Consider the following 27247-nt stretch of genomic DNA (forward strand, 5'->3'; position numbering starts at 1 on the left):
TCAACCCCTCCTACCCCTCCAAGTAAAAGGGATTTAGAAATGATTCGCAAATTAAGTCATGTGAATTCCAGGTAGCACATAATCGTGTGCTAATGGGCTGAAGCTAACAGCACGTGTTACATGTCATCTGCACTAAGCCACCTGACTGGTTGTTTTCAAAAGCCTGTTTTATTAACAACACCACTACCACCAATACCACCAGCACCACCATCAATACCACAAACACCAATATCAACACCAACACCAATATCACTATCACCACCAATATATGAGGCCGAAGCTGCAGCCGAAACCATCCCTCCCTCCATGCCTGCCATAAAGCACAGTCCGCTGTGCACCAGGAGGTGATGCCTGGGACTACTACAGCTGGAGTGTTTTCAATAGGCCAAAGATAGCAATGACATTACACAATGCCACACTGCACAATCGCGGAGAGGACTGGAAATAGCCTCCCCTTCCACGACAGTGTAATCACAGAGCGAAAGGTGTTGGAGCACGTTGTTAGTATTTATAGCTCAGATCATATGTAACTCTCACTTCACACTTTGTGTCTGTGTAATTTACAAGACTTACACATCTTCTTCACTGCACAATTTATCACTACTTTGAAGACGTTGCAGGCCAGTCTCTGATATTTACATTCTAACAAGCTGTTAAGAAGGCCTTTTATTGCGATGCAATTGGTCTCGCATTTGTGAAAGTTTAAGCTATTAGTATTGTAAATGACAATGCCTTTTATTTATGTTTTAAAACCTAAAACATAAATAAAAGGCATTGTCATTTGCAATGCCAATAGCTCAAACTTGCGTGAATGAGAGACCTATTGTATTGAAAATGCTTGTTTATAATGAGGCCTAGCTGAACACGAACAATTTTTTTTTTTTTGTTGATATGTCAACGCTCTTCAGTTGTGGCAACATTAGTGTTGCAATCCAAATGTGCGTTATAAACATTTTCAAAGGTAATGTTTACGTAGTACAAGCAATACGAAACTCTAACTTTGTATTCTTTGCATTAGCTATTTGATGACAAACTTCAGAACTGCAAAGATGAAGAACAGAGAAAGGTGAGTGTTTTATTGTTCGTTTTTCTATTTTGTCACCAGCCTCAGACTGTGCATGTATGGATTGAGATTTAGCAAATATAGACTAACACAAACTTTGTTTTAAAAAATCTAAAATGGGTAGGGGATAAGTTTGAACTATTTTGGCAACAACAGTAGCATATTAGGGACATGGTTACAAGCAGCCAAAATGACTAACAGATGCCTTCTACCTTAAACACAGATGTCTTAGTCTCCTGTTGATTTTGGAAGATATATACATTTTATGATTTTTTTTTCTAGCAGAGAAAAAATGTGCAGAAACATTAGAAATTAAGGATCAATTACTGGGGCAAATAAGTGCATCTCAGCAGTTGCCACTCTCTACATAGGTTTGTTGACACTACTGGCCCTGATGGGGGTTACTTCAGGGGTGCCTATCGTAGAAACAGCGCCAAACGTAGAGGCAAAGGTAGCTCCTCCCAGGGAGCCACCCCTGCCAATCAGTGACTTGTCATTTCTCCTCCTTATCCCTCTCCTCCGATCACACCACACCTGTTGGGGGGCAGCTGCAGATGTTCTTCAGCACTTGGCGGCACATGTTCTCTCCAGAACATCGTCTCCCCCAGTAAGAGGTCTATGCACTCCTCCCTAAAGGGGCCATAGAGCATGTGCCACAACACCTTCAGGGCTCACGGTGTATTCCTTCTACTTCCTCATTCCCAAAAAGAATGGGTCCCTCAAGCCCATTCTGCACCTCATACCCCTAAATGTGTACATCCTATCAGAACACTTCCACATGGTAGCCCTTCAAGATGTTAGATCTCTGTTACAGCAAGGCGACTTCATGGCAGCACTTGACCTCAGATGCCTACTCCACATCCCGCTTCATCAGTCACATCGATACTATCTCCGATTTATGTTAAGTGGTCAGCATTACTATCCAAAATGCTGCCCTTCGAGGTCATCATCGTACCCTGAGTTTTCTCTAAATGCCTTACAGTAGTAGTAGTACACATCCAACCCCCTTAAAATTCAACCTGATCTGGGAGCTATCCTCAATGCCGAGGTTGGCAAGGCATATCCTGGTCTGGCAAGACTCCAGTCTTTCCGAACGTTGCATCCTCTTTTTCAGCCAAATCAACGGGCCACAGTACGGACAGTCATGCGCCTGCTAGGGACGATGGCCTCCTGTTTTGCCTTAGTACCCAGTGCAAGATAGCAAATGTGTTCGCTGCAGGAATGCCTTACTCATCAATGGTATTAAAAAGAGCATCATTGGGAAGATCTAGTTGATCAGCTTCCGCACTCCTCTCTGTCTGCAGTGGAGGAACACCATAGCTTGTTGCTAGAGCAGCCTTTTCTCGACCCAGTTCCTCAGATCACCATCTCAGTGGATGCATTACACAGTGGTTGGGGCCTCAACAACATGACTGTCCAGGACCAGTGGGGTCTCACATCAAATATTGAACAGCTAGCTGTCCATCTAGCCCTCACATGAGCATGCTGGGCAAAGTAGTACTCGTATGGACAGTAAGCATGAAAGCCTTATATTACATTCAAAAGGAGGGTGGCACCCACTTGCCTCAGATTTCTATGTTAGCTCGCCCATCTGGATCTGGGTTTTCCACCACAGGATCCACCTTTTAGCAGAATACCTCACAGGATAGGGCAACAACTTTGCAGTCCTTCTCAGTAGTATGCATCATTGAGTCCTCAAGTGGAACTTCACCTAGTAGTACTCCTTTACTACTTCCAGCGATGTAGGTTTATGGATGTGCACCTCTTCCCCACAGCAGAAAACGCAGGATGTCCAAACATTTCTGTCCGATTCCCACACTCACTGTTCATGGACAATCCACTGTGGAAGAACTGGCCAGGGATATTTGCCTACGCTTTTTCACTTCTTCCCGTCATTCCACTCAGGGTTCTGGAGCTACAGCAGACCTCCCTCATCCTCACCCTCATCCCAGTGGCCCCAAACTGGGCCAGGCAACCCTAGTTCACCAAACTCCTTGAGCTTTCTATAATTCTGCTTGAGAGGTTCCCCAACAGGCTGGGTCTTCTCACGAAGAAGCAAGGAGAAATCCTTCACCCCTACCCTAACAATCTCAACCTTGTGATTTGGTTCCTGAGTTCTTAGTAATTTGTTATCTCAGTCTAGGTCCTTGTGCCTGCTACACTGCCAAGTGTAAAAGACTTGCCTATTACTGCCTCTCAAACCACATTGACCACCTGACAGCCACAGTTCAGAACATTCTTTGGTACCTCCTATACCTTCAAATGTGTAGTTTAGCCTTCACCTCCATTCGGCTACACGTGGCAGCTGTGGCTGCATATCTCTGAAATAGACAACGTTTCGTTCTTCAGGATTCCAGTCTTCAGCTTTTTTATGGAGGGGCTCAAAAGAATAATTTCTCATTCTGTGTCTCCGCCCAGGTGTGGAATCTTAATATTGCCCTCATAGTACTTCTTGGAAAGTAGCTTTTTTAGTAACTATCACATCGCTAAGGCGTATTAGTGAGCTCCTGGCATTAACCTTGGAAGAACCTTTCTTTGAAGTTCCTAGAGATAGGATGGTCCTTTGTACCAACCCTAAATTTCTTCCTAAGGTGGTATCTTCTTTCCACTTAAAACCAATCTACAGAACTACAGAACTTCCAGTTTTCTTTCCACAACCTGAATCAGTTGCAGAAAGGGCTCTTTATGCCTTAGACGTCAGTCCAACCTTAATGTACTATATAGATAGAACAAAGGTATTAATTAATTTTTTTTTTTAAAAACAGCATCTGTTTGGTGTTTTTTCAGAACCACATAAAGGAAAGGCCTTTTCAAAATCATGCATAACTACAGGGATCCAAACCGGTTACGCACAAGCTAAGAGTTTTTCCTGTTCCTCCAAGGGCCCATTCCACAAGAAAGAAAGGGGCCTCTATAGCCTTTCTTCTGAACATCCCAATAGCTGACATTTGTAAATCAGCTATTTGGTCTACACTACACACTTTCACAAAGCACTACTGTGTTGATGTATAAGCCTGCCAGCAAGCAAATGTTGGTCAGGCTGTACTATGTACCCTTTTTCAGTCTTCTGCGACATTCACAGGCTAGCCAGCGCTTCTGGGAGGACTACTTTACAGTCTACGCACAATAAGTATACAAAACAGTGATGGAAGGAATGCTTAAATTAATCTCAGCCACTCTTAATCACTCTGGCTACCTCCCAGTAGATTGTTATTTTGCACACAATACCACCTCATTTTTGGCCCAGCTATATGCAAATCAGTCTTGGTCCTCCTCCAGTACGACCGGTCCAGCCCGAACTGCGAAACCAGTCCTTATTGAACTGGAACCCAAGCAACCCAGGACTGGGTTCACCTTAGTTATGGACTCATAAGCTGGGTACAGTTTGGTTCCAATGACAGTGTGCACGGGACTCCTATCTGGACATACCTGTTGCACTTACGGCGACACAAGAAGTTTACAAAATAGTGATGGATGGAATGTTTGAATTAATCTCAATCACTGGTAATCACTCAGGCTGCATCCCAAACCATCGTTATTTTGCACATCATGCCACCTCAGTTTGGACCCAGATACATGCAAACCAATCTTGATCCTGCTCAAATAGCAACTGGTCCTGGGTTGTTTGTGTTCTAGTTCATGGAGGTCCTGGTCTGAAGTGTTCCCATGAGAAGCAGGGTGAAGACTGATTTGCATATGGCTGGGTTCAAACTGATGTGGCTTGTTGGGTAAAAAAACTATGGATTGGGATGAGGCTCGAGCGATTATCAGTGCCTGAGATTAATTTAAGCATCCCATCCATCACCTTGGTTTTTATTTATATTTTACTGTTTGCATACAGCATGTGTATCTAAGGCTGCACCTGCCTCAAACAGAAAATTTTACTTATCCTTTAAGATTCTGTTTGCGGCATGCAGTGTTGTGGATTCACATTCACCCACAATCTTCCCTGGATGCCTCTGGCTGTTAGCTTTTATTCTTACTTTCTACTTCACTTGCATGGTCATCTCTCTGTCTCTCTGTCCTATGCTGCTCTGCTCCAGTTATCCTCATTGGTTGTGGGGGAAAACAATGGAGCCAATGACCATGGGCATAGCAAGCAAGAGGTGGAGTCACACTACCTCATGACTCGAGAAGATTTCTTAGAAGGAAAATAACTTGCATACGTCCAAGCCGAACACTAGATGACAGGAGTATGCACAGCATGTAAATCTACAGTTCTAAATGCCACGAACGGATGCTTACATGGTAAGAAAACTTTACTTTTTTTCATTTTCAGTTGGGCTGCATAACAAAACCATTGGCAAAGTCAGTAGGTCACAAAGGCAATACCCATTGACTTTGCCAATGCTTGTATTCTATATCTTATCACTTTCGTTGATGTTCCTTAACAGGTTTCATCAGCAACATTACTCTACATGCTGCCACTCAATGCTAATTAGTCAAGTAGAGCATTCGGTATTCAGGTCTCTAATTGGGACAAATATCGGCTTACTGTAAAGCACATGGCTTTTAGGAAAAAGTGTTCATTTAAGAGTGGATTTTCATTCAGTTTTATTTAACCTAAGAGTCTGTTAACTGGCTCATTAAGTTACCTCAACCGCAGTTTTGAGATATAATTCTACTTTTTCGACTGCTTAAGAACATAAATCAAAGCTTCAAATGGGCAAGGAGAGGGAGGGCGAAAGCTTGATGACGACTAAAAGCTGCACACAACAGCTTATCATATGCTAAGAGGAAAGTTACATTTAGAAAAAGTCATAAACCGTGGAAACTAGCTTTAAATCATTTCGATTTTTCTCTGTACAGTTGCAGCCAGCAAGGTGGGAAAGATTACCACAAATCCTGTTTGTTTTATAAGTTTCATCATTTTAACTAGAATTTATTAATCATAATTATGTGTTTGAGGCATATGAGCTGCAGATTGTACACTTTGCATAGATCGCCATCTGGTGTTGGGCTCGGATGATTGCATGTTGTTTTTGTCTTCGAAGAAGTCTTGTAGTCTCGAGACCGGTGACTCCTCCTTCAGTGTACAGTGCGCATGGGCCTCGGCTCCATCGTTAGATAATTTATTCCGCCATTGGGTTCGGAAGAAACTTGCTGCGCTCCGGTTCGGAACCATTTCCACAGTGTGGTGTTAAATTTCCACACTCGGACCTCTATCCTGTATGCATTTTGTACCTCTCTTCAGAACATCGAGAGGACAATTGTGAAGCCTGCCTTTCATTTAAATCGAAAAAGACTATCCGGGATCGTCTAGCTCGACGCCGAGACATGCAGCGAGGCACAGGCTCCATCCCGGACATCTTCAATCCAGGTCCCGATAACCTTCCGGATCCAGAAGAGATCCTGGACTCCGAACCAGACGTCTCCGATGCCGATGATGATATCACTCCAGCTCAAAGGGACGTGAATACTGAAACCCCGGCCCCGACCAAGCCCAAAACAATGGCACCAGTAACACCTTCGGGCTCAGGTTCACACCGTACAAAGACTTCGAACGCCTCGGACTCGCCACCGAAGGACAGACAAAAGCCATCTGGCTCGAGCCAACCACTCGGCGCCGTAAATCCACCCTCGGCACCGAAAGTACAACCATCTGAGTTGCCACGCCCTCTTCTGTCATCATCGACGAAGCACTCGATACCAAAACCTATAAAAGACCCCTCTGCACCGAAAGACTGACAAAAAGTCGGCGCTGAAGCAACTCGATAAGTCATCGACACCAAAACAGCCAGATAAACCACCGGCACCGAAAAAAACTGATAAAACTTCAGTCCCGAAACAAGCTGAAAAACCTTCGGCACCGAAGCACATAATAAAGACTTTGGTACCATCGAAACACAAGGCACCGAAAACTTCGGAACCAAGTAAAGCTGTTGTACCGGACAATGTCCCAAAACACCCAAAATCAGTTCCTAAAGACAATTCTTCGACGCCAAGCAAGTATGTGGAGTCCGAAGACCTTTTTCCCCCAGATCAAAGCAGACTACTATATGTATCCACCTAAAGACTGGTCATATAGTTACCAAGCTACCTGCAAAGAGGAAACCAGAACATTTACCCCAAGTTCCAGTTCCTCCAAAGAAAATTCATATATCTACTAACACTTCTCCTCCACCACCTGCTAACCCTAACTTAATAATTTCATCACCACCACACTCTCCAGATTTACAGGATAGTGATGATTCACAGGGGCATGGAGATTTAGATGAGGATGTAATGCCATTAAGTCCTGTTAATTCACCACAGGAGCCAGACCCATGGCATGATTATAACACTGATCCTGATCTAACAAATGCTCCAGATTTCTACCCCTGAAAGCCATCCCCACCAGATGATAATGTGGGGTTTGCACAGCGTATTAATAGAGCAGCTGCATATCATAAAGTCAAACTTCATGCAGACCCTGTATTGGAAGATTTTTTGCTGTAAACATTTGCAGAACCACAAAAATCTACTCATGTCATGTCTGATAAGGCCTTGTCATGCTACAAGGCCTTATCAGACATGCTCCTGAGTTGTTTAAAGACCCAGTCAGAGCTAGGGTTCTTAACCCCAGAGTTGATAAAAAATACAAGGCAGTGACCCTATCTACATTAAGGGCCAACTTCCTTTAGATTCATTAGTAGTATCCAATGCACGTAAAAGGGCAAGCTCCCAGGGATCAGGTGACACACCACGCCTGACAAAGAATCTAAACTGTTAGACGCATCAGGTAAACGTATGGCGTCTCAGGCTGCTAATTCATGGAAAATTGCAAACACACAAGCCCTGCTAGCAAGATATGACCGGGCCCACTATGACGAGCTTGAAAAGCTCATTCAACATCTTCCACCAGAGTACAAGGACAAAGCTAATGACCTTGTACAAGAAAGAAAACTAATACCTCAATAAAATGTGCACTAGCTGCAGCAGACACTGCGTCACGTGCTATAAATACTAGGGTGCTACTACGTAGACTGGCATGGCTTTGAGTGTCTGGTTTTAAGCAAGAGGTGCAAAATGCAATTCTAAACCAACCATTTGTTCAACAGCACCTTTTTGGACCTGCAGTTGATGCATCTTTAGAAAAAATGAAAAAAGGATACAAAAACAGCAAAGTCTATAGGAGCCCTACAGTCACCATCTGCCAGAGGTTCCTTTTGTCGCTCCTTTTACAGAGCAGGTTCCAAAACTAACACATCAGAACACCCTACATCCTCCTATAAAAGTTCCACCCAAGGCTCCTTTTCTAGGGGATACAATAGAAGAGGTTACAGAGGTAACAACAACAAGGGTAGAGGCAGAGGTAACAACACCCGCAACTCCCCTAACAATAAACAGTGACTTCCCTACACGTCCCCCCTTCCCCCGATCATCCCACTCCTGTCGGGGGACGCACCTCACAGTTCCTACCTGTCTGGAATTCCATCACAAAAGACAGATGGGTAAGACAAATTATCCATATGGTTATTGCCTGGAACTCACTTCTACACCCCCAAACATTCTGTCAAGACCGCACCTAATGTCATTAGAACATCTAATGCTACTCAAACAAAAAGTCTTGGCAATGTTACAAAAGGATGCAATAGAGCCAGTTCCTCTAATGCATCCAGGGACAGGAGTTTACTCCCTTTACTTCCTTATCCCAAAAAAGGACGGCTCTCTAAGACCAATACTGGACCTCAGACCGCTAAACTGTTACATTCATTCAGGCCACTTCCACATGGTCACTTTACAATAAGTGCTTCCACCACTGCAGCAAGGTGACTTTCTCTCCACTGTAGATCTAAAAGTTCTCTTCCAGGGGATCCTCATCAATAGTCATAAGCATTAGAATATTCCCGCCCATGCGCGGGATGCCGGAAACACTATATTATATGTGCCCCACATATATATATAATACATATATATAAACATATATATATATAAAAACATGCAATAGCAGCCAAATAACATCAGAGCTGAAATATGCTGTGAAGAATTTCCACCATACATGAATAATCCGCATTAGAAACATGAGAAACAACACCAAAGATTGTTTAGAAACTGTTTTAATGCTCAGAAAGCAGTAGACATTCTCATAACTCACTGGCAGCATATGAAGCTCCCAGGCTGCATTGCAAACACACAGTCAAAAAAGACTGAAAAGCTAACCTGTAGCTGAATAGCAATAAACTGACACCGTGCCTTTAAGGCACTCATGACCCCCTGTATCCCATCATGCCCCAGGGGTGACAGTTAGGTCAGTTGTTCTTTCCGGCTCCTTCAGGAAGGATCCTGGTTACACAGCTCCACTAATTTCTGTTTTCTGACTGAAAATTACTTCACTTTGAACAACTTTTTCACTTACTTTGACATGTTACATCTAGTCAAGTAAGGAACTGCCTTTTTAAGTCAGTTTACTGGGCTTTTTCAGTGGAAAATGCCTTCACTTTTTGATAAATGTCCTTCTTGTGGTAACAAGAAAGCAAAATCAGACAACCACGATGTTTGTATCCTGTGTCTGCCTGAAGAACATTATTATTATTATTATGGAATTTGATAAAACGCACGGCTACCCCCACCGAGGTGTCCCGGCGCTGAGAACAGACAGCAGGGATTAGACAACTAGCAGCGTGAGAACAGGTATGTTTTTAGCTTGGATCTAAACAGACATTCTGATTCGATAGGTCTAAGGTCAAGCGGTAGAGAATTCCACAGCTTGGCGGTGACTACAGCAAAAGCTCTACCACCTCTTCTTGAACGATGAAAACGGGGAGGTAGTATGAGACGGAGGTGGTTGGATCTTAAAGAGCGGACAGAGTGTACCTGCTTCAGTCTATCTCGAAGATAGCGTGGCCCGAGGGCATTGAGCGCTCTGAAGGCTAGGACCAGGGCTTTGAACTGTATGCGGTAGGTGATTTGAAGCCAGTGTAACTTCTTCAGGTAAGGGGAGATGGAATGCCGATAGGGGACATGACAAATCAATCTAGCCGCCACATTCTGAATGACTTGTAGTCAGTGGCATAGGTATGCAGGAGCCCCTACATACAAACTATTGGCATAATCCAGATGTGAAGTGATGAGGGCGTGCACAACCGTCCTCATTGACTCCTTAGAAAGGTAAGGGGACATTTTTTTAAATCATTTTTAGTTTTCCAAAACAAGCAGATGTGACCTTTTGGATTTGAATTTTGCATGACAGTTCATTATCAAAATAAAACCCAAGGTTCCGGGCACATGATCCAGGCACCTGTCCTCACTGCGAGCACCTGTCAGGAAGAACTCTCAAAGACAGGGAGAGAATTCGCATCTATGGCCTGGCCCATAGGTCATCCAGAGGAAGGTCTCCGGGGAAGAAAGGTTCCAGGAAGACTAAAACATTTTCAAAACACAGGTCTTCCATCCCTTCAGCCTCAGCGTCAGGCTTGGCGCTGAGGAAAGAACCACCGGTGGATCGTTTGGCATCAAAAAGACCGTCAACGGCGGGCTCGCTGTCGAAAAGAAGAACAGGTACGTCAACGACGTCGAAGGATCCAATTCCGTCGTCGAGATCCCCTCCGCCGTCGTCAACCGGGCGACGATCGGCGTCGAGAGATGTGACTCCGCCGCCGTCAACCGGGGGACAGTCTGCGTCGAGATGAAAGGCCCCTCCGCCGTCGTCAACCAGGCGACGATCGGCGTCGAGGGAGGTCACTCCTCCGCCGTCGTCATCCAGGCGACGACCGGCGTCGAGAAGTGTGACTCCTCCGCCATCGTCCAAGAAGCGGCGTTCGGCGTCGATGACCAAGACCCCTCCGCCGTCGACAGTAACTCGTCGATCGGCGTCGAAGACGCAGTCTCCGTCAGTGTCTCGTCGACGCTTGACGTCGAGGGTGTCCAATACCCCTCCGCCGTCGTCGCACAGGCACTCGATGTCGAGACAGAAGACTCCGTCGACGGCCGGTCATCGCCGTTCGACGTCGAGGCAGAGAGCTCCGTCGACGACTGGCCATCGTCGTTCGACGTCGAGAGAGAAGACTCCGTCGGTGACTGGACATCGTCGTTCGACGTCGAGAGAGAGGGCTCCGCAAACGGCCGGGCATCGCCGTTCGACGTCGAAGCAGAGAGCTCCGTTGACGGCCGGTCATTGCCGTTCGACGTCGAGAGACCATAGATCCTCACATAGACATTCGAAGTCGAGATTGTTTGACGCGCCGACTCCCCGAAGGCGTTCGGCGGCGAGGGAAGAACGCTCGACGTCCAGGCATTCAGATGTGATCATGGTAACGGAGTCAGCTTCCCGTCATTCCACTTCACGGTCCTCTGGCTCCTCAACTGCATCTTCAAAGTCCAGAAGTCCTGTGTGCAGATCTCCTGAGCGTCGGCCAGATCTTTTGGCAGAGCAAGTCAGACTATCACCTAGATGGTACAAGTCTTTGGTCCATTGGCGTGAGTCTGGGGCTACTAAACGGATGCAAGAATATGCCAGCCCACAACACAGGTCTCCACTTCAGAATCTGGTAGAGGAGATGGACAAGCGTACCACCAACCAGATCTCCCAGAAGGTCCCGATCTCCCAGAAGAAGACCTCATTCAGAAGATCGGATCAGATCTCTCTCTCCTAGACTGGAGGAGCGTTCATAAAGATCGCGGGAGAGGTGGCACAGTGCTCACCGTAGACGTCGACGAACTTCGTCTACTTCATCTACCTCTTCTACCAGGTCTTCCAAGAGGGACTACTCCCCTACGTTAACGGACAGTCCTACGTCCAGATCCTCCCCAGTGGATGACATTGGCACGTATCTAGATGTCCTGCAAAGAGGAGCACTGAAGCTGAACATTGAAATGTCTGTCCCTCCGGTTACGACAGTCATTTTTGAGACTTTACACAAAAAAGCTATCTCCCGTCCACTGCTGCCTTTAGTCCCGGGGATTATGGATCCTGTCAAAGAGGTTTTCCTAACTCCAGCGGCTATCAGAGCGGTGCCAGCCCGCATTCTGAAGAAATCAAACCGGCCTCTTCTGACCCAGTTTTTGTAAAATCTGACCCTCCAGCAGACTCTAATTGTGGCAGTGGCGAGGAAGACGCACGCAGTTGCCGGGTCCTCATCAGTCCCGCCAGACAAGGACAGCAAATCTCAAGACTCCTGGGGTCGCAAGGTTTGCAACTCCGCTGCATCCACCTTTAAGGTTTCTAGTGCGGCTGCGCTTCTGGGGCGATACGACGGAGCCTTATGGGACTCCATGGAAAGGTTCAAATCCAAACTGCCAAAGGAAGACCAGCAGGATTTTGAAGAGACTGTGACAGAAGGATGTCTGGTGGCGAATCAGATGATTAGCACGTCTGCGGATGGTGCAGTGCTTGCGGCGCATTCCTATTCACATGGGGTTTGTGCCAGGAGGTCGGCCTGGTTGCGCCTTACAGGTCTGAAGCCGGATGCTCAGCATCGCATCCTTAATCTCCCCTTATCGGGTTCCGCTCTCTTCGGGGAACATGCTGACGAAGAAATGACCCGAATGAAGACTGAACTAGATACAGTGAAAGCGGTGGGTTTGGAGAAGAAAAAATAATTCAAACGCCGTTTCAAGACCAACAGGGGGATAGGGGCTCAACAGAGGGTTCAAACCCCTCAGTGGTCCCAAAGTAAGAACCAGGGTAAATCTCAGTTTCGAGGCAAACCCAACAGAGGGACAGGAGGTCACCAACAATCCTCTAACACCACAAGAGGAGGAAAGGCCTGAGCAGTGGCTTCCTCTGGCGCTGTTACCCACTCCAGTGGGAGGAAGTGCTTCACAACACCTGGCAGAGTGGGTCAGCATCACAAAGGATCAGTATGTGCTGAATATACTGCGCAATGGATACAGGCTACGTTTCTGTGCGCCTCCGAAGAACATTCCTCCAAAGAGCTCTTGCCCTCACCAGCTAAGCTTGCTCCGAAGAGAGGTGAAAGTCCTACTGCAAAAAAGAGCGATAGAGGAGGTTCCTCCCGCTCAAAGAGGAAAGGGAGTTTACTCCAGATACTTTCTTGTCCCCAAAAAAGATCAGGAGGACAAGTTCAGACCAATACTCGATCTGCGGCTATTAAACAAAGTCATCGTCAGAGAAAAGTTCTGCATGTTAGCGCTTCACCAAATATGCCCACATCTTCAAGCCGGAGATTGGATGTGTTCGGTGGATCTGCAAGATGCGTACGTTCACATTCCAATTGCTCAACAACATCGCAGGTACTTGAGGTTTGTCGTAGGGAACAAACACTACCACTACAAGGTGCTACCCTTCGGTCTTAAGTCCGCACCACGAGTCTTCTCCAAATGCATGGCAGTGGTGGCGGCTTTTCTTCACAAAAAGGGACTCTTCATCTACCCATACCTGGACGACTAGCTCCTAAAAGGCCCATCTCCGGTACAGGTAACGCACATCTACAACTGTGCCTGCACCAGTTGCACAGGCTCGGCCTCCATGTGAACCTAGAGAAGTCAGTCCAGCGGCCTACACAGTCCATCCACTACCTAGGCTCCGTTCTGGACACAAGAGTGGGAAAAGCGTCTCCTTCGGAGGAGAGACTTTTTTCCATGAGTCAGAAATGTGGGATTCTGCTAGAGTCTCAGCTTCCAACAGCCCGACAAGTAGCATCCCTGCTGGGTTCCATGGTGTCCTGCATTTTTCTCATCCCAAACGCCAGGCTGAGAATGCATCCTCTACAGCAGGCTCTAGAGGACCAGTGGAACAAAGTGACAGGACGTTGGGAAGATCGTATCACTCTTTCCCAAGCGACGAAAGATGCCATCAAATGGTGGACTTGGAGAAAGAATGTACTGGTGGGATACCGTTTCACCAACCTTTTCCATCCCAGTCTATAGTGACGGATGCCTCTCTGCAAGGCTGGGGAGCGCACATGGGTCCGCCTCAAATTCAAGGCCAGTGGTCTGCACAGGAGCAGACATACCACATCAATATGCTGGAACTCAGAGCGGTATTCCTGGCTCTCAAAGCTTTTTTTCCAGCGATAGAGTCCAACCCAGTCCTAGTTCAGATGGACAATACGACCACCATGTTCTATCTGAACAAACAAGGAGGCACAAGATCTCGCCCACTCTCTCGAGAGGCTCAGGCAATCTGGCATTGGCTTCTCTCTCGAGGCCTCACAGTAGTGGCAGTGCACCTTCCAGGCGAGTTGAACATAAAAGCAGATGCACTCGGCAGGCACTTCGAAGATCAGCCAGACTGGGTGCTAAACGACGAAGTAGTAGAAGAGCTTTTTCGTTGCTGGGGTCGTCCAACCATAGACTTGTTTGCAGACGACGAAAACACCAAATGCCACGCCTTCGCGTCCAGGTTCCACCGGCCAGGAACGCAGGGGAATGCTTTACTGATGGATTGGTCAGGGACATTCGCTTACGCGTTTCCTCCCCTGGCGCTGATTCCGAAAGTAGTATCCAAGCTCCTCAGGTCGGACATGGAAATGATCCTGATAGCTCCGGATTGGCCGCGGCAGTGGTGGTACCCGGACCTTCTACATCTGTCTGTGTGTCCACACAGACGACTCCCTTGCAGGCCGGACCTGTTAAAGCAAGATGAACGGGAGGATAATGCATCCCAACCTCCCATCACTGAACCTAACAGCATGGCTCCTGAGGTTCTGTGTAAATGTATAGGCATTTATATAGCGCACTACTTACCCATAGGGTCCCAAGGCGCTTCGACCGCTGCGAAACCCTTCCTGGCTTCCCTGAGAGATGGTCCCTTAATGGGTATCTCCAGGGTGAGACCAGGCATCCCCGGCGGTCTGGTGGGGCCGTTAGTGAAGATGAGGCAAGCTAATGCCCAGAGTTGCCGAGTGTGATCGCTGATCAGAGTGGGCACCGAGACGAGAGAATTATCGAGTCCGCTGACCCAGGTCCAGAAACCTGCCGCGCCGGGAATCGAACCCTGGTCCCGGGCCGTCCTCTGCTCTCGGGTCTTCCGCCTCTAACCAGTGAGCCACACTACTTCACCAATATGGACATTTGAACTTGCCCCCCGAATGCCCCCCGAATGCATGAACATTTTAAAGGAGGCTAAGAGGCCTTCCACAAGACCGTCCTATGCGTTCAAGTGGAAATGGTTTTACTTATGGTGTAGGGATCATCACTTAGATCGGACTAAAGGGCAGGAGGACGTCCTCTTGCCATACCTCCTTTCCCTGGCAACTGCTGGTTTAAAGTACACTTCTATTAGGGTGCATTTGTCAGCCATAGTAGCATACAGAAAATCACCTGATCAGATTTCTTTCTTTAAGGTTCCAGTGGTTAAGGACTTCCTCCAGGGGTTGAAAAAAGTGTATCCCCCCTGTGCGAAACCCTTCTCCTCCATGGGAATTGAACCTGGTTCTATCCAGGTTAATGTCACCTCCTTTCGAGCCCATCCACAAGGCCTCCTTGCAACATCTCTCTTAGAAGGCGGCTTTTTTGGTGGCAATTACCTCTGCGCGCAGAGTAAGCGAGATTCAAGCGCTCTGTGCGAAAGAACCATATACTGTTTTCCATCACAATAGAGTAGTCCTAAGGGCTCATCCATCTTTCTTGCCTAAAGTCATTTCTGATTTTCATATAAAATAGTCCATTTCCCTCCCTTCGTTTTTTCCAAATCCTGCGACCCCAGCCGAGCGGTCACTTCACTCCTTAGATCTTAAGAGAGTGCTCAAGTTGTATTTGGAAATGACTAAAGGGATTAGGAAAACGGATCAACTGTTTGTGAACTATGGTTAAATGCGGACAGGTTTTCCAGCGGCCAAGAGGTCCATCTCTAGATGGATTGTCTTTTGCATTAAATTGGCCCATCAGCTTGCAGGCAAGCCTTTGTTGGGGTCTCCCAAAGGGCATTCCACTAGAGGGAAAGCCGCTACAGTAGCTTTCCTGCAGGACATTCCAATGTCAGAAAAATGCAAGGCTGCAACCTGGAAATCGGTTCATACGTTTACGAGACATTACTGTCTCGAATCTGATTCCAGGGCCGATACTCAAGTAGGGAAAGCCTCCTTGAGGAATTTGTTTGGTAGTCTATAGTCTACTCAGACTTGTTGATGAGATTACTAGGGATCTCCATTGGCTCCCGATACGCAGCCGTATCAAATTCAAATCGCTGTGTATTGTTTACAAGTCACTCAATAATCAAGGTCCCCACTTTCTCAAACAGAATCTTCTCCATCATGTCCCAACCCGATCTCTTCGTTCCTCTATTCAGAACTTCTTGGCTGTGCCTTGCACTAGAACAGTCACCTGGGGCGACAGGTGTTTCCTGGTTGCCGCCCCTAGACTCTGGAACACCCTTCCTGCACATATCCGAGCAAGTCCCTCCCTGTTCACATTCCGCAAACAGCTAAAGACGTGGTTATTTGACCAATAGCCTTGTATATCTTCTTTACCCCAGTTGCTGATCCATCCCTTAACTAGCGCCGAGACGCCCACGGGTATTCGCCGCGCTCTACAAACGTCAATAAATAAATAAATAAATAAATAAATTACTGTTTTATCATTCCTTTGCCCGCAGGGAAGAGGAGAGGCTTGCTATTCTATTCTAATGCTTATGACTATTGATGAGGATCCACTGGAAGAGAAGGATTAGTTACTTACCTGTAATCCTAGTTCTCTTCCCGGGGTATCCTCATCAAAGTCATAAGCGACCCCCCCGCCTCCCCGGGCAAAGGATACTCTTTAATATGGAGATATGGTTAACCTATTTGTTACTGGGTTTGTTTTCAGTCTCCGAAAAGAACAACTGACCTAACTGTCACCCCTGGGGCATGATGGGATACAGGGGGTCATGAGTGCCTTAAAGGCACGGTGTCAGTTTATTGCTATTCAGCTACAGGTTAGCTTTTCAGTCTTTTTAGACTGTGTGTTTGCAATGCAGCCTGGGAGCTTCCTATGTTTCCAGTGAGTTATGAGAATTTCTACTGCTTTCTGAGCATTAAAACAGTTTCTAAACAATCTTTGGTGTTTCTCATTTTTCTAATGCTGATTATTCATGTATGGTGGAAATTCTTCACACTATATTTCAGCTCTGATGTTATTTGGCTGCTATTGCATGTTTTTATATATATATATATATATGTGTATATATATATATATATATGTATGTATATATATGTGGGGCACATATAATATAGTGTTTCCGGGGTCCCGCGCATGGGCGGGAATATTCTAATGCTTATGACTTTGATGAGGATACCCCTGGAAGAGAACTAGGATTACAAGTAAGTAACTAATCCACGCCTACTTCCACATTCCAATACATCCCTCTCACAGAAAACATCTCAGATTTGTGGTAGATGGTCAACACTACCAGTTCAAGGTACTTCTGTTCGGAGTCACCACAGTACCCAGGGTCTTTACCAAATGCCTCGCAGTAGTTGCAGCACATCTCGGATGACAAATTCATGTCTTCCCCTACCTAGACGATTGGCTTATAAAAGTAAACTCCCAAAACCGCTATATGCAACACACGCTTCAGACAAAACGGTTGCTTCACAATGTAGGATTCACCGCAAGTTTAGCCAAATCCCATCTCCAACAGTCTACAATGCAACAATATCTAGGGGCAACAGTGAACACTCTACAGCCAAAGCTTATCCCAATACCTTCAGGATAAATGCTATACAAACACTAGTTAAAAGATTTCAACCACACCACACTCTACCAGCAAGAGTGTTCATGCAACTAATAGGAGTGATGGCTTCATGCATTTTTCTCGTCCCTCATGCAAAACTACAAATGCGCCCATTACAAGAATGTCTAGCACATCAGTGGAACCAGGCTCATGGTCAACTAACAGATCTGGTGTTGGTGGACGACCGAACCCATCACTCTCTGCAGCGGTGGAACACAAAAAACCTTGCCCGAGCCACTTCCACAGCTAGTGCTAACAACCGATGCATCGCTCACCGGCTGGGGAGCACATCTCAAAAACCATACCACTCAAGGGTTATGGACCTCTCAGAAAAAACAATTCCACATCAGCTATCTGGAATTGTTAGCAATCTCTCTGGCGCTGGAGTCGTTTCAACCACAACTCCTCAAAAAAGTTGTCTTCATCTGTACAGACAACATGATGGCAATGTATTACATACAAATACAGGGGGGACATACTCTCTCCAGTTATCCCGTCTACCACAGAGCAACTGGAAGTCGGCCATTCCGCAAAACATATACCTCCTAGCAGAACACCTACCAGGAATACACAATCTAATAGCGTATCTGCTCAGTCGTCAAACACACCAGATTCACGAATGGGAACTTCATACTCAAGTACATCTTCCATTCCTTTGCATGTGGGACAGCCAGACATAGATCTGTTCGCCACACACAAAAACACAAAATGCCAAAACTTCTCATCCGGGTACCCACACCCATTGTCTAAAGGCAATGCGCTATGGATGAACTGGTCAGCAAAATTTGCTTACGCTTTTCCGCCTCTCCCACTCGTTCCACAGCTAGTGAGGAAGCTCCAAAAGCATTCTCTTGCAACGATCCTAGTTGCTCCAACATGGGCAAGACAACCATGGTTCACAACTCTGTTGCAGCCATCAGTAGTGCCACATCAAAAGTTGCACCTCTTTCCCAAGTTTCTCACTCAGAACCATGGAGAGATAAGACATCCAGATCCCAATCAGCTCAACCTGGCGATCTGGCTCTTGAAATCCTAGTGTTTGGATACCTCAATCTTCCACAATAATGTATGAACGTTATCAAAGAAGCTCGACGCCCTACAACAAGAGAGTGCTATGCTGCAAAGTGGAAAATGTTTGTCATTTATTGCTCTAACAATACAATTGACCCACTAGATGCTTCCATTCAAAACATAATTTGTTACCTTTTGCATCTACAACATTGTAAACTAGCGTATACATCAAAAAGTGTACATCTAGCTGCCATAGCAGCCTACTTGCAGAACAGACAACATCTGTCGCTTTTTAAAGTTCCACCAATAAAAGCTTTTATGGAAGGACTTAATTTAATAATTCCACCAAGAGCTCCACCTTCCCCAGTGTGGAATCTCAATATAGTCCTTACCAGACTAATTGGCCCTCCATTTGAACCTCTACACAATTGTGAATTACAATACCTTACTTGGAAAGTGGTGTTTTTGGTCGCTATCACATCTCTCAGAAGAGTGAGCGAACTCCAGGCATTAACCATACAAGAACCATTCTTACAAATTAATCTCAACAAAGTGGTTCTTAGAACAAATCCTACTTTTCTACACAAAGTAGTTTCTGCCTTCCATCTAAACCAGTCAGTTGAACTACCAGTAATCTTTCCTCAACCAGACTCAGTGGCAGAAAGAGCGCTACACACTCTTGATGTCAAAAGAGCATTGCTCTATTACATAGAAAGAACGAAACCATTTAGGAAAACCAAACAACTTGTTGTAGCTTTCTCCCCACCTCATAAAGGCAATCCTATATCTAAGACGGGAATTGCAAGGTGGATTGTAAAATGTATACAAATATACTACCTTAAACCTAAACTCATATTAAGCATTCCCCCTAAAGCACATTCTAACCGCAAACTAGGGGCATCTATGGCATTCTTAGGAAACATTCCGCTAGATGACATATGCAAAGCAGCAACTTAGACCACGCCACACACCTTCACAAAACACTATTGTGTAGATGTGCAAGCTAAACAACAAGCTAGTGTGGGTCAGGCTGTATTACAAACTACTGCAACAGATACAGGTAGCCACCGCTGAGGGGGATACTGCTATATAGTCTATGCAAAGTGTACAGTCTGCAGCTCATATGCCTTGAACTGAAAATGCTACTTACCAGTATGCATCTGTTCTTGGCATGTAGAGCTACAGAGTTTTACACGCCCACCCTCCTCCCCGAATACCTCTATCTGATCCAGTATTATCTTATATACATCACGCATGGACACTTCTCTATTTCTCACTACTCCATCTAACCCCACTGGCAAAATAGTCTAACGATGGAACCGAAGTCCATGCGCACTGTACACGAAGGAGGAGTCACCGGTCTTGTGACTACAAGACTTCTTCGAAGACAAAAACAACATGTAATCATCCGAGCCCAACGCCAGATGGCGATCTGTGCAAAGTGTACAACTCTGCAGCTCTACATTCCAAGAACAGATGCATACTGGTAAGTAGCATTTTCCTTATGCATGTTTGTGAGCCAAGAGCATAAAAATGCAATTTACAGCAACTAATCGTTACAGTATGTTCAAAATTACACTTTAGGATAAATGTCTGGAAGTTTAACTTCCCTGCCCAATTCAGACCGACCCACCCAGTAAAAGGAATGGAATGGAATAACATTTAGAAAGCCCAATGTCTACCCGGAGGCCTCCCAGCGCTGCGGACAAGCACAGGGGACAGAACAGTAAGAGAAGAATACAGAATTAAACAGCCAAGTTTTTAAAAGCTTGCGGAATTTAAGAAAAATCCTTAAATCAACCATCTCTTGCTTTTTCATCATTTCTATCTCTTTTCCTTCAAATGCCACCTTTAACTCAGATATGAAGGTGAAGGGTCCTTTCTTAGGCCTGGGGTTATGTTATGTGTCCAGACTCTCATAAGACAAAGGTTTCTGGCTCAGACCTGGATTATGTTATTATACATCAGACACTCAGAAGGCAAAGGGGCCTGGAGTTAAGGCATTCTACAGGCCTGGCTCTCAGATTGCAAAGGTCTGTGTCTCAGGGCTGGGATTATGAAATTGTATGTCCAGGCTCTCAGAAGGCGAACAGGCCTGGGGTTATGGAATTATGGGGCCGATTATGATGGCGGACGGACTTGAGTCCGTCCGCCACCATAGAGTAGGAGGGACCGTCCGCAGGGGCTGCGGAGGTCCCTCCGTGCAGATTAGGATGTGACCGCCAGGGTGGCGGTCACATCCTCAATCTTTAACATTGCGGCGGGTGCAGCTTCAAGCTGCACCTGCCGCAATGTTAAAAAAGCATGCACAGCATTTGCGTGCACAAAGCGGCAGGCACCGTGCGGTGCCTGCTGCTTTGTGCACGCAAATGCAGGGGGGTACCATAGGTACCCCCCATGTGCACCCCCCACCCCCCCTTCACCTAGGGGGCCCGCAACGGGCCCCCGCAGTGAAGTTCCGTATGCTTTTCCACGGCGGGAAATCCGCCGCGGAAAAGCATATTGTACTGCCCATCCTAATATGGTGGACGGTGTCTGGAAGACACCGTCACCATATTAGAGCTTTTCCGCCGCGTTGTAAGCGGACCGCGGCGGAAAAGCTGCGGACGGAAACCAGGACCCACCAGCCATCCTAATGTGGCGGTGGGTCCTTGGTCAGTCCGCTGCGCTTTTTCCGCATCCTCGGGGCCGGCGGTGGCTTCTGCCGGCCCCGAGGATGCGGAAAAACCGCAATCCTAATGACCTCCTAAATGTCTAGAGTCTCAGAAGACGAAGGGGCTTGGGGTTATGGTATTGTTACACGTTTTGACTCTCAGAAGCAAAGGTTTCTCTCTCAGGCCTGGGGTTATGGTATTGTATGCCAAGACTCTCAGAAGAAGGGGCCGGTGTTATGGTATTATACGTCATATTCTCAGAAGGCAAAGGTTTCTCTTTCAGGCCTGGGGATATCATACTATACGTCCAGACTCTCAGAAGGTAAAGAGGATGGGGTTATGGTATTATACGTGCAGATTCTCAGAAGCCATAGGTTTCTCTCTCATGCCTGGGCTATGGTATTATATATCTAGACTCTCAGAAGGGGCCGGTGTTATGGTATTATACATCTAGACACTCGGAAGGGGCCGGGGTTATGGTATTATACATCTAGACACTCGGAAGGGGCGGGGATAGGGTATTATACGTCTAGACACTCCAAAGGGGCCGGGGTTTGGGTATTATACGTCCAGACTTGCAGAAGGCAAAGGTTTCTCTCTCAGGCCTGAGGTTATGGTATTATATGTCCAGACTCTCAGAAGGTGAAGGGGCCTGCTCCAGACTCTCAAAAGGCGAAGGTTTCTCTCTCGGGTCTGGGGTTATGGTATTATACATCCAGATTCTCATAAGGGGAACGTTTCTCTCTCAGGCCTCAGGTTATGGTATTATACGTCCAGACTTGCAGAAGGCAAAGGTTTCTCTCCCAGGCCTGAGGTTATGGTGTTATATGTCCAGACTCTCAGAAGGTGTAGGGGGCGGGTTTATGGTATTATAAGTCCAAGTTTTCTCTCTCAAGCCTGAGGTTATGATATTCGACATCCAGGTTCACATGGAGTTCCCCAGCCAGGCTCACTGGAACTATAGCAGCACTAGAAAGCCGGTGTCCGTCTTTATCTTAACAGTTTATAAAAGCTTCGAGGGAATTCTATAGGTACTAGGAGAGTCTGTCACCAAGGCCTGTTCAGTGACCACTCCTCACTAATTTGCTCACCTGTTTCTATCGCAAATTGTCTTGTATTTATAACTCACACCTAATTAATCTTGCTTTGTGTCCATCCTGAGACTATGGCGTGATGAGACATTTCTACAGGACATGTGCCCTTTTTAGAGAGGTAGCCTTCTGTTTTATCCCAAATGGGACTGTGTTCTACGGAAGCTGATGCATTCTCAAAAGACGTAAAGATTTTGGGTGAACATGCAATCTGTGCGCCTACAGAATCACTTTTAACCAATTTTTTTACTTGAGCACACACTAATATGCTGCCATTTTGCAACATATGTTCTGAAACGAGGAACTTAATTACCATTTACTGAGTGTTTATTGTGAAATTGGTTATTCCTTGTGCCTAAGTGCAAAAGAATATTCTATTCTATTTAGAGCTGCAGAGGTAGCCCTACACAAACTATGTTTTAAATAAAAAATGTTGTCAGGAATTCTTCCCATGCCTTGCACGTTTCTTAGTATTCTTGTGCTCTTATTGAACTCTGGGTCTCTGGATTTTCATTGTTTTAAGTCTCTTCGTTATGATGTCTTTTTAACTAATATACTGCATAGACATGTCCAGGGTGCAAAAAACAGTTATCTCCCTGCCTTTCAGTGTCGGAATTCTGAAATGGGACTGGATTTCTATATTTCAGCAGGCGTGGCAGCCAATACTGAATGGTAACACCTACGTTCGAGGCATTTGGGCTGGTGAATTCATAGCTGTGCATAGATCGCCGCCTAGTGTTGGGTCCGGATGATTGCACATTGTTGTCCTGGAAGAGTCTTTGAAGTATCACGAGATAGGTGGCTCCTCCCTCGGACTACAGTGCGCATGGGCATCCTCTCCATCCTCAGATTGTTTTTTTCCGCCATTGTGTTCGGATGTACTTTCCAGCACTCCAAGTTCAGATTAAAGACAAACTTTTCTAAAGGCCAAAAGGCCTTCGGCTTAGTCGGTATTGTTCTCGATCGGTACCTATACCCTACTTCACCATTTGCGAGCACTCCGGTCGTCGAATCGGGCCGTTAGGCCTTCTCGACGCCAATTGGACTGACGGTCGATGGAACGAAGTCCATTCAAATACTGCCCGCAGTGCAACTCTAAGTTCCCACACACAGATAAGCATCCCGTGTGCAACAAATGTTTATCTCCAGATCATAACGAAGATAATTGCCAAGCTTGGCCCAGTTCCGGTCCAAAAAGACGATCCGGAATCGACGGGCGGCAAGGCAAGAAATGCAGAGGTCGGCACCAGCACCCGAGAATATTTTCGGCGAGGAAGAACTAGTTGACACCGAAGACTCGGATCGAGAGGAAGATCAATACTCCAAGCACGACTCTGAATATTATATCGACGACGTCAACACTCATTGCCAGCCTGAGTGTTTATGCAACTCATAGGCATGATAGCCTAGTGCATATTCATAGTCCCTCATGCCAGGTTACACATGCGTCCGCTCCAGGAGTGCCTAGCAAGGCAGTGGAACCAGGCTCAGGGGCAATTACGGGACCTAGTGTTCGTGACCAGTCGAGCTAACAACTCTCTGCATTGGTGGAATCCACAAAACCTTTGCAAAGGACGACTGTTCCAAGAGCCTGTCCCACAAATAGTGATGACAATGGACGCATCCCTAGCCCATGTCCTGCATTACACAGTTCAGGGACTATGGACTATACAACAGAAAAAGATGCACATCAACCTTCTGGAGTTGACGGCGGTCTTTCTAGCCCTAAAAGCATTCAAAAAACACTTATGCAAAAAGACTGTGTTGATCCGGACAGACAACATGACAGCTATGTATTATATTCAAAAACAAGGAGGAACACACTCCCCACAGCTGTCGCACCTAGCTCAAAGCATGTGGAAATGGGCCATTCAGAGGAACATGTTTCTCATGGCAGAACACCTCCCAGGCAAAGACAATCAAATAGCCGACCTGCTCAGCAGGCACAGTCAGCAGATGCACGAATGGGCAATTCACCCCAATGTGCTCCAACCATTCTTCCGGCAGTGGGGACAACTGGAGATAGATCTGTTTGCCACAAGCGAAAACGCAAAATGCCAGTACTTTGCCACCAGGTTCCCACATCCGCAGTCGCACCGCAATGCGATATGGATGTACTGGTCAGGCAAATTTGCGTACGCTTTTCTCCCAGCTCCATTAATACCGCTATTGGCACGCAAAATGCGCCAACATTCGCTGACGCTAATCCTAGTTGCTCCCACATGGGCGAGGCAACCATGGTACACGACGTTCCTAGAACTGTGAGTGGTGCCTCATCAAAGACTGCGACTAACACCCAGTCTCCTAACTCAGAACCATGGCGAAATCCAACACCCAGACCCGCAACAGCTGAACCTGGCGATCTGGCTCCTGAAATCCTAGAGTTTGGATACCTGAACTTGCCTCCAGACTGCATGAATATTATCAAAGAGGCAAGAAGACCCACTACCAGGGCATGTTATGCAGCTAAGTGGAAACGTTTCGTCATTTACTGCAGTAACAACGACATAAACCCATTAGACGCTTCAACACAAAACATAATTTGCTATCTCTTGCACCTACAACGTTGCAATTTAGCCTACTCATCCATCATAATACATCTACCTGCGTTAGCAGCATATCTTCTAAACAGGCAACATCTTTCACTATTTAGGGTGCCAGCAATTAAAGCATTAATGGAGGGACCTAAACGAGTAATTCCCCCAAGGCACCCACCATCACCATTCTGGAATCTAAAAATCGTTTTAACCAGACTTATGGGACTATCTTTTGAACCACTACACTCATGAGAACTACAATTTCTTACTTGGAAGGTGGCTTTCCTTATTGCCATTACTTCATTTAAAAGAGTTAGTGAGCTGCAAGCCCTAACTATCCGAGAGCCATTCATTTAAGTACATGCGAATAGAGTAGTTCTCAGAACAAACCCTAAATTCATGCCGAAAGTGGTATCCCATTTTCATATAAATCAAGCAAAAGAACTGCCATTGTTCTTTTAAAATCCACAGACAGTTGCTGAAAGGGCCTTGCATACTCTAGATGTCAAAAGAGCTCTGCTTTACTATATAGATAGAACTAATAAAGCATTTCAAAATACAAAACAGTTTTGTTGCTTTCTCACCACAACACAAAGGCAACCCTATTTCAAAATCCGGGATAGCCAGATGGATCGTTAAGTGCATTCAGATATGTTACTTAAAGGCAAAACGCACCTTAACAGTTCCCCCTAGGGCGCATTCTACACTCAAACTAGGGGCATCCATGGCTTTCCTAGGAAATATTCTTTTACACGAAATTTGTAGAGCAGCCACATGGACAACCATAGATACATTTACCAAACACTACTGTGTCGATGTACATTCCAAACAGCAAGCTGCTGTAGTACAGGCTGTTCTCAAAACTCTTTTTCAGACTGCTGCAGCTGGCACGGGCAACCACCGCAAAGGGAGATACTGCTATACATTCTATGCACAGATATGAATTCAGCAGCCCACATGCCTCAAACGGAATATGCTACTTACCAGTATGCATCTGTTCTTGGCATGTAGGGCTACTGACATTCATATCGCCCACCCGCCTCCCCGGTGCCTGTCGCAGCTGTAGCATTCACTTTTTGCATGGCCATCTATTACTATACTATACTCCATCTCTGCCACAATGGCGAAAAACAATCTGAGGATGGAGAGGATGCCCATGCGCGCTGTAGTCCGAGGTAGGAGCCACTTATCTCGTGATACTTCGAAGACTCTTCCAGGACAACAATGTGCAATCATCCGGACCCAACACTAGGCGGCGATCTATGCACAGATATGTATGTCAGCAGCCCTACATGCCAAGAACAGATGCATACTGGTAAGTAGCATATTCCTTCTGATAACTTCTTCTACCTGTTGATTCCTCACTTACTGATTTTCCTACAGGCACCAGACTAGATCTGGAAAATTTTCCACTGCTCTCCTGTACGACAAACGGTTCAGACACATGTCTGAATGTGACGTCACACAGCAATTAACCTCATGAATCAAAAACCCAAGCAGTATCCTATGTAGATGGGTCTGAGGAGACCAACCATTAGGCAAAACTATCCTGAGCCACACTATGGAGAAGTGTGGCTCAGGGGTTAGAGGTGGCAGACCCGGAAGCTGAGATCGCCCCTGGACCAGGGTTCATTTCCCCGCCTCGGCGGGTCTTGGGCTCAAAAATTCCACGGACTCGATAATTCTCGCTCCGGTGCCTTCTCGACTCACGGGTTCACACTCTGCGACTCTGGGCAATAGCTTGCTTAATCTCCACAACGGCCCCTCGCGGCGGGATGCCTGGCTTTCACCTTGTGGATACCCTGCCGGGGTATCTCACAGGGGAATACCAGGACGGGTTCCCTAAGCAAGCGCCGGGAAACCCTTTGTGGGTAGCTGTGCGCTATATAAGCTCAAATACATTTACATTTACATTTACCCTGTTCACTGGCAGGCAGGAAGTGCATCCGGAAAGACACCTTAAGCCATGATAGATTGGTTGTGTCCTAAACTGCAGCCTCATCTAAACAAGGCAGACGCTTAACCTGAAGGCCATACCCCTTCACACCCTTGGGCACTAGTTGACAACTGTCCAGAGAAAAGCATTGAAGAAAAAGTAAACACCTATTCCCAGTTATATCCAATACCGCAGGACCATCAAATCAGATAATAGGGCAATGGCAACAAACCAGCAATAAGAACCAAAGACACCTGATGAGAACGAAGCGAGCCAATTTCCAGACTCTAGCCAGTCTAAATGAGAAGGAAGCCAGGACAAAATGAAGGCATCTAACACAATCACTACCTCCAGATGT

General features: G+C 46.3%; 1 protein-coding gene across 8 annotated transcripts in view; it reads left to right on the forward strand.

Moving 5' to 3' along the window:
• OSBPL9 (oxysterol binding protein like 9) overlaps positions 1-27247 on the forward strand; it is a 1205712-nt gene that overhangs the window by 430778 nt on the left and 747687 nt on the right. For all 8 annotated transcript variants that reach the window (XM_086952425.1, XM_086952427.1, XM_086952426.1 and 5 more), the window contains one exon: positions 1019-1066. In XM_086952425.1, coding sequence (XP_086808551.1) covers positions 1019-1066 — 48 coding nt within the window. The remainder of the gene's footprint in view (positions 1-1018; positions 1067-27247) is intronic.

The sequence above is a fragment of the Lissotriton vulgaris genome, chromosome 1_1, assembly GCF_964263255.1.
Source record: "Lissotriton vulgaris chromosome 1_1, aLisVul1.2, whole genome shotgun sequence".
NCBI lineage: Eukaryota > Metazoa > Chordata > Amphibia > Caudata > Salamandridae > Lissotriton > Lissotriton vulgaris.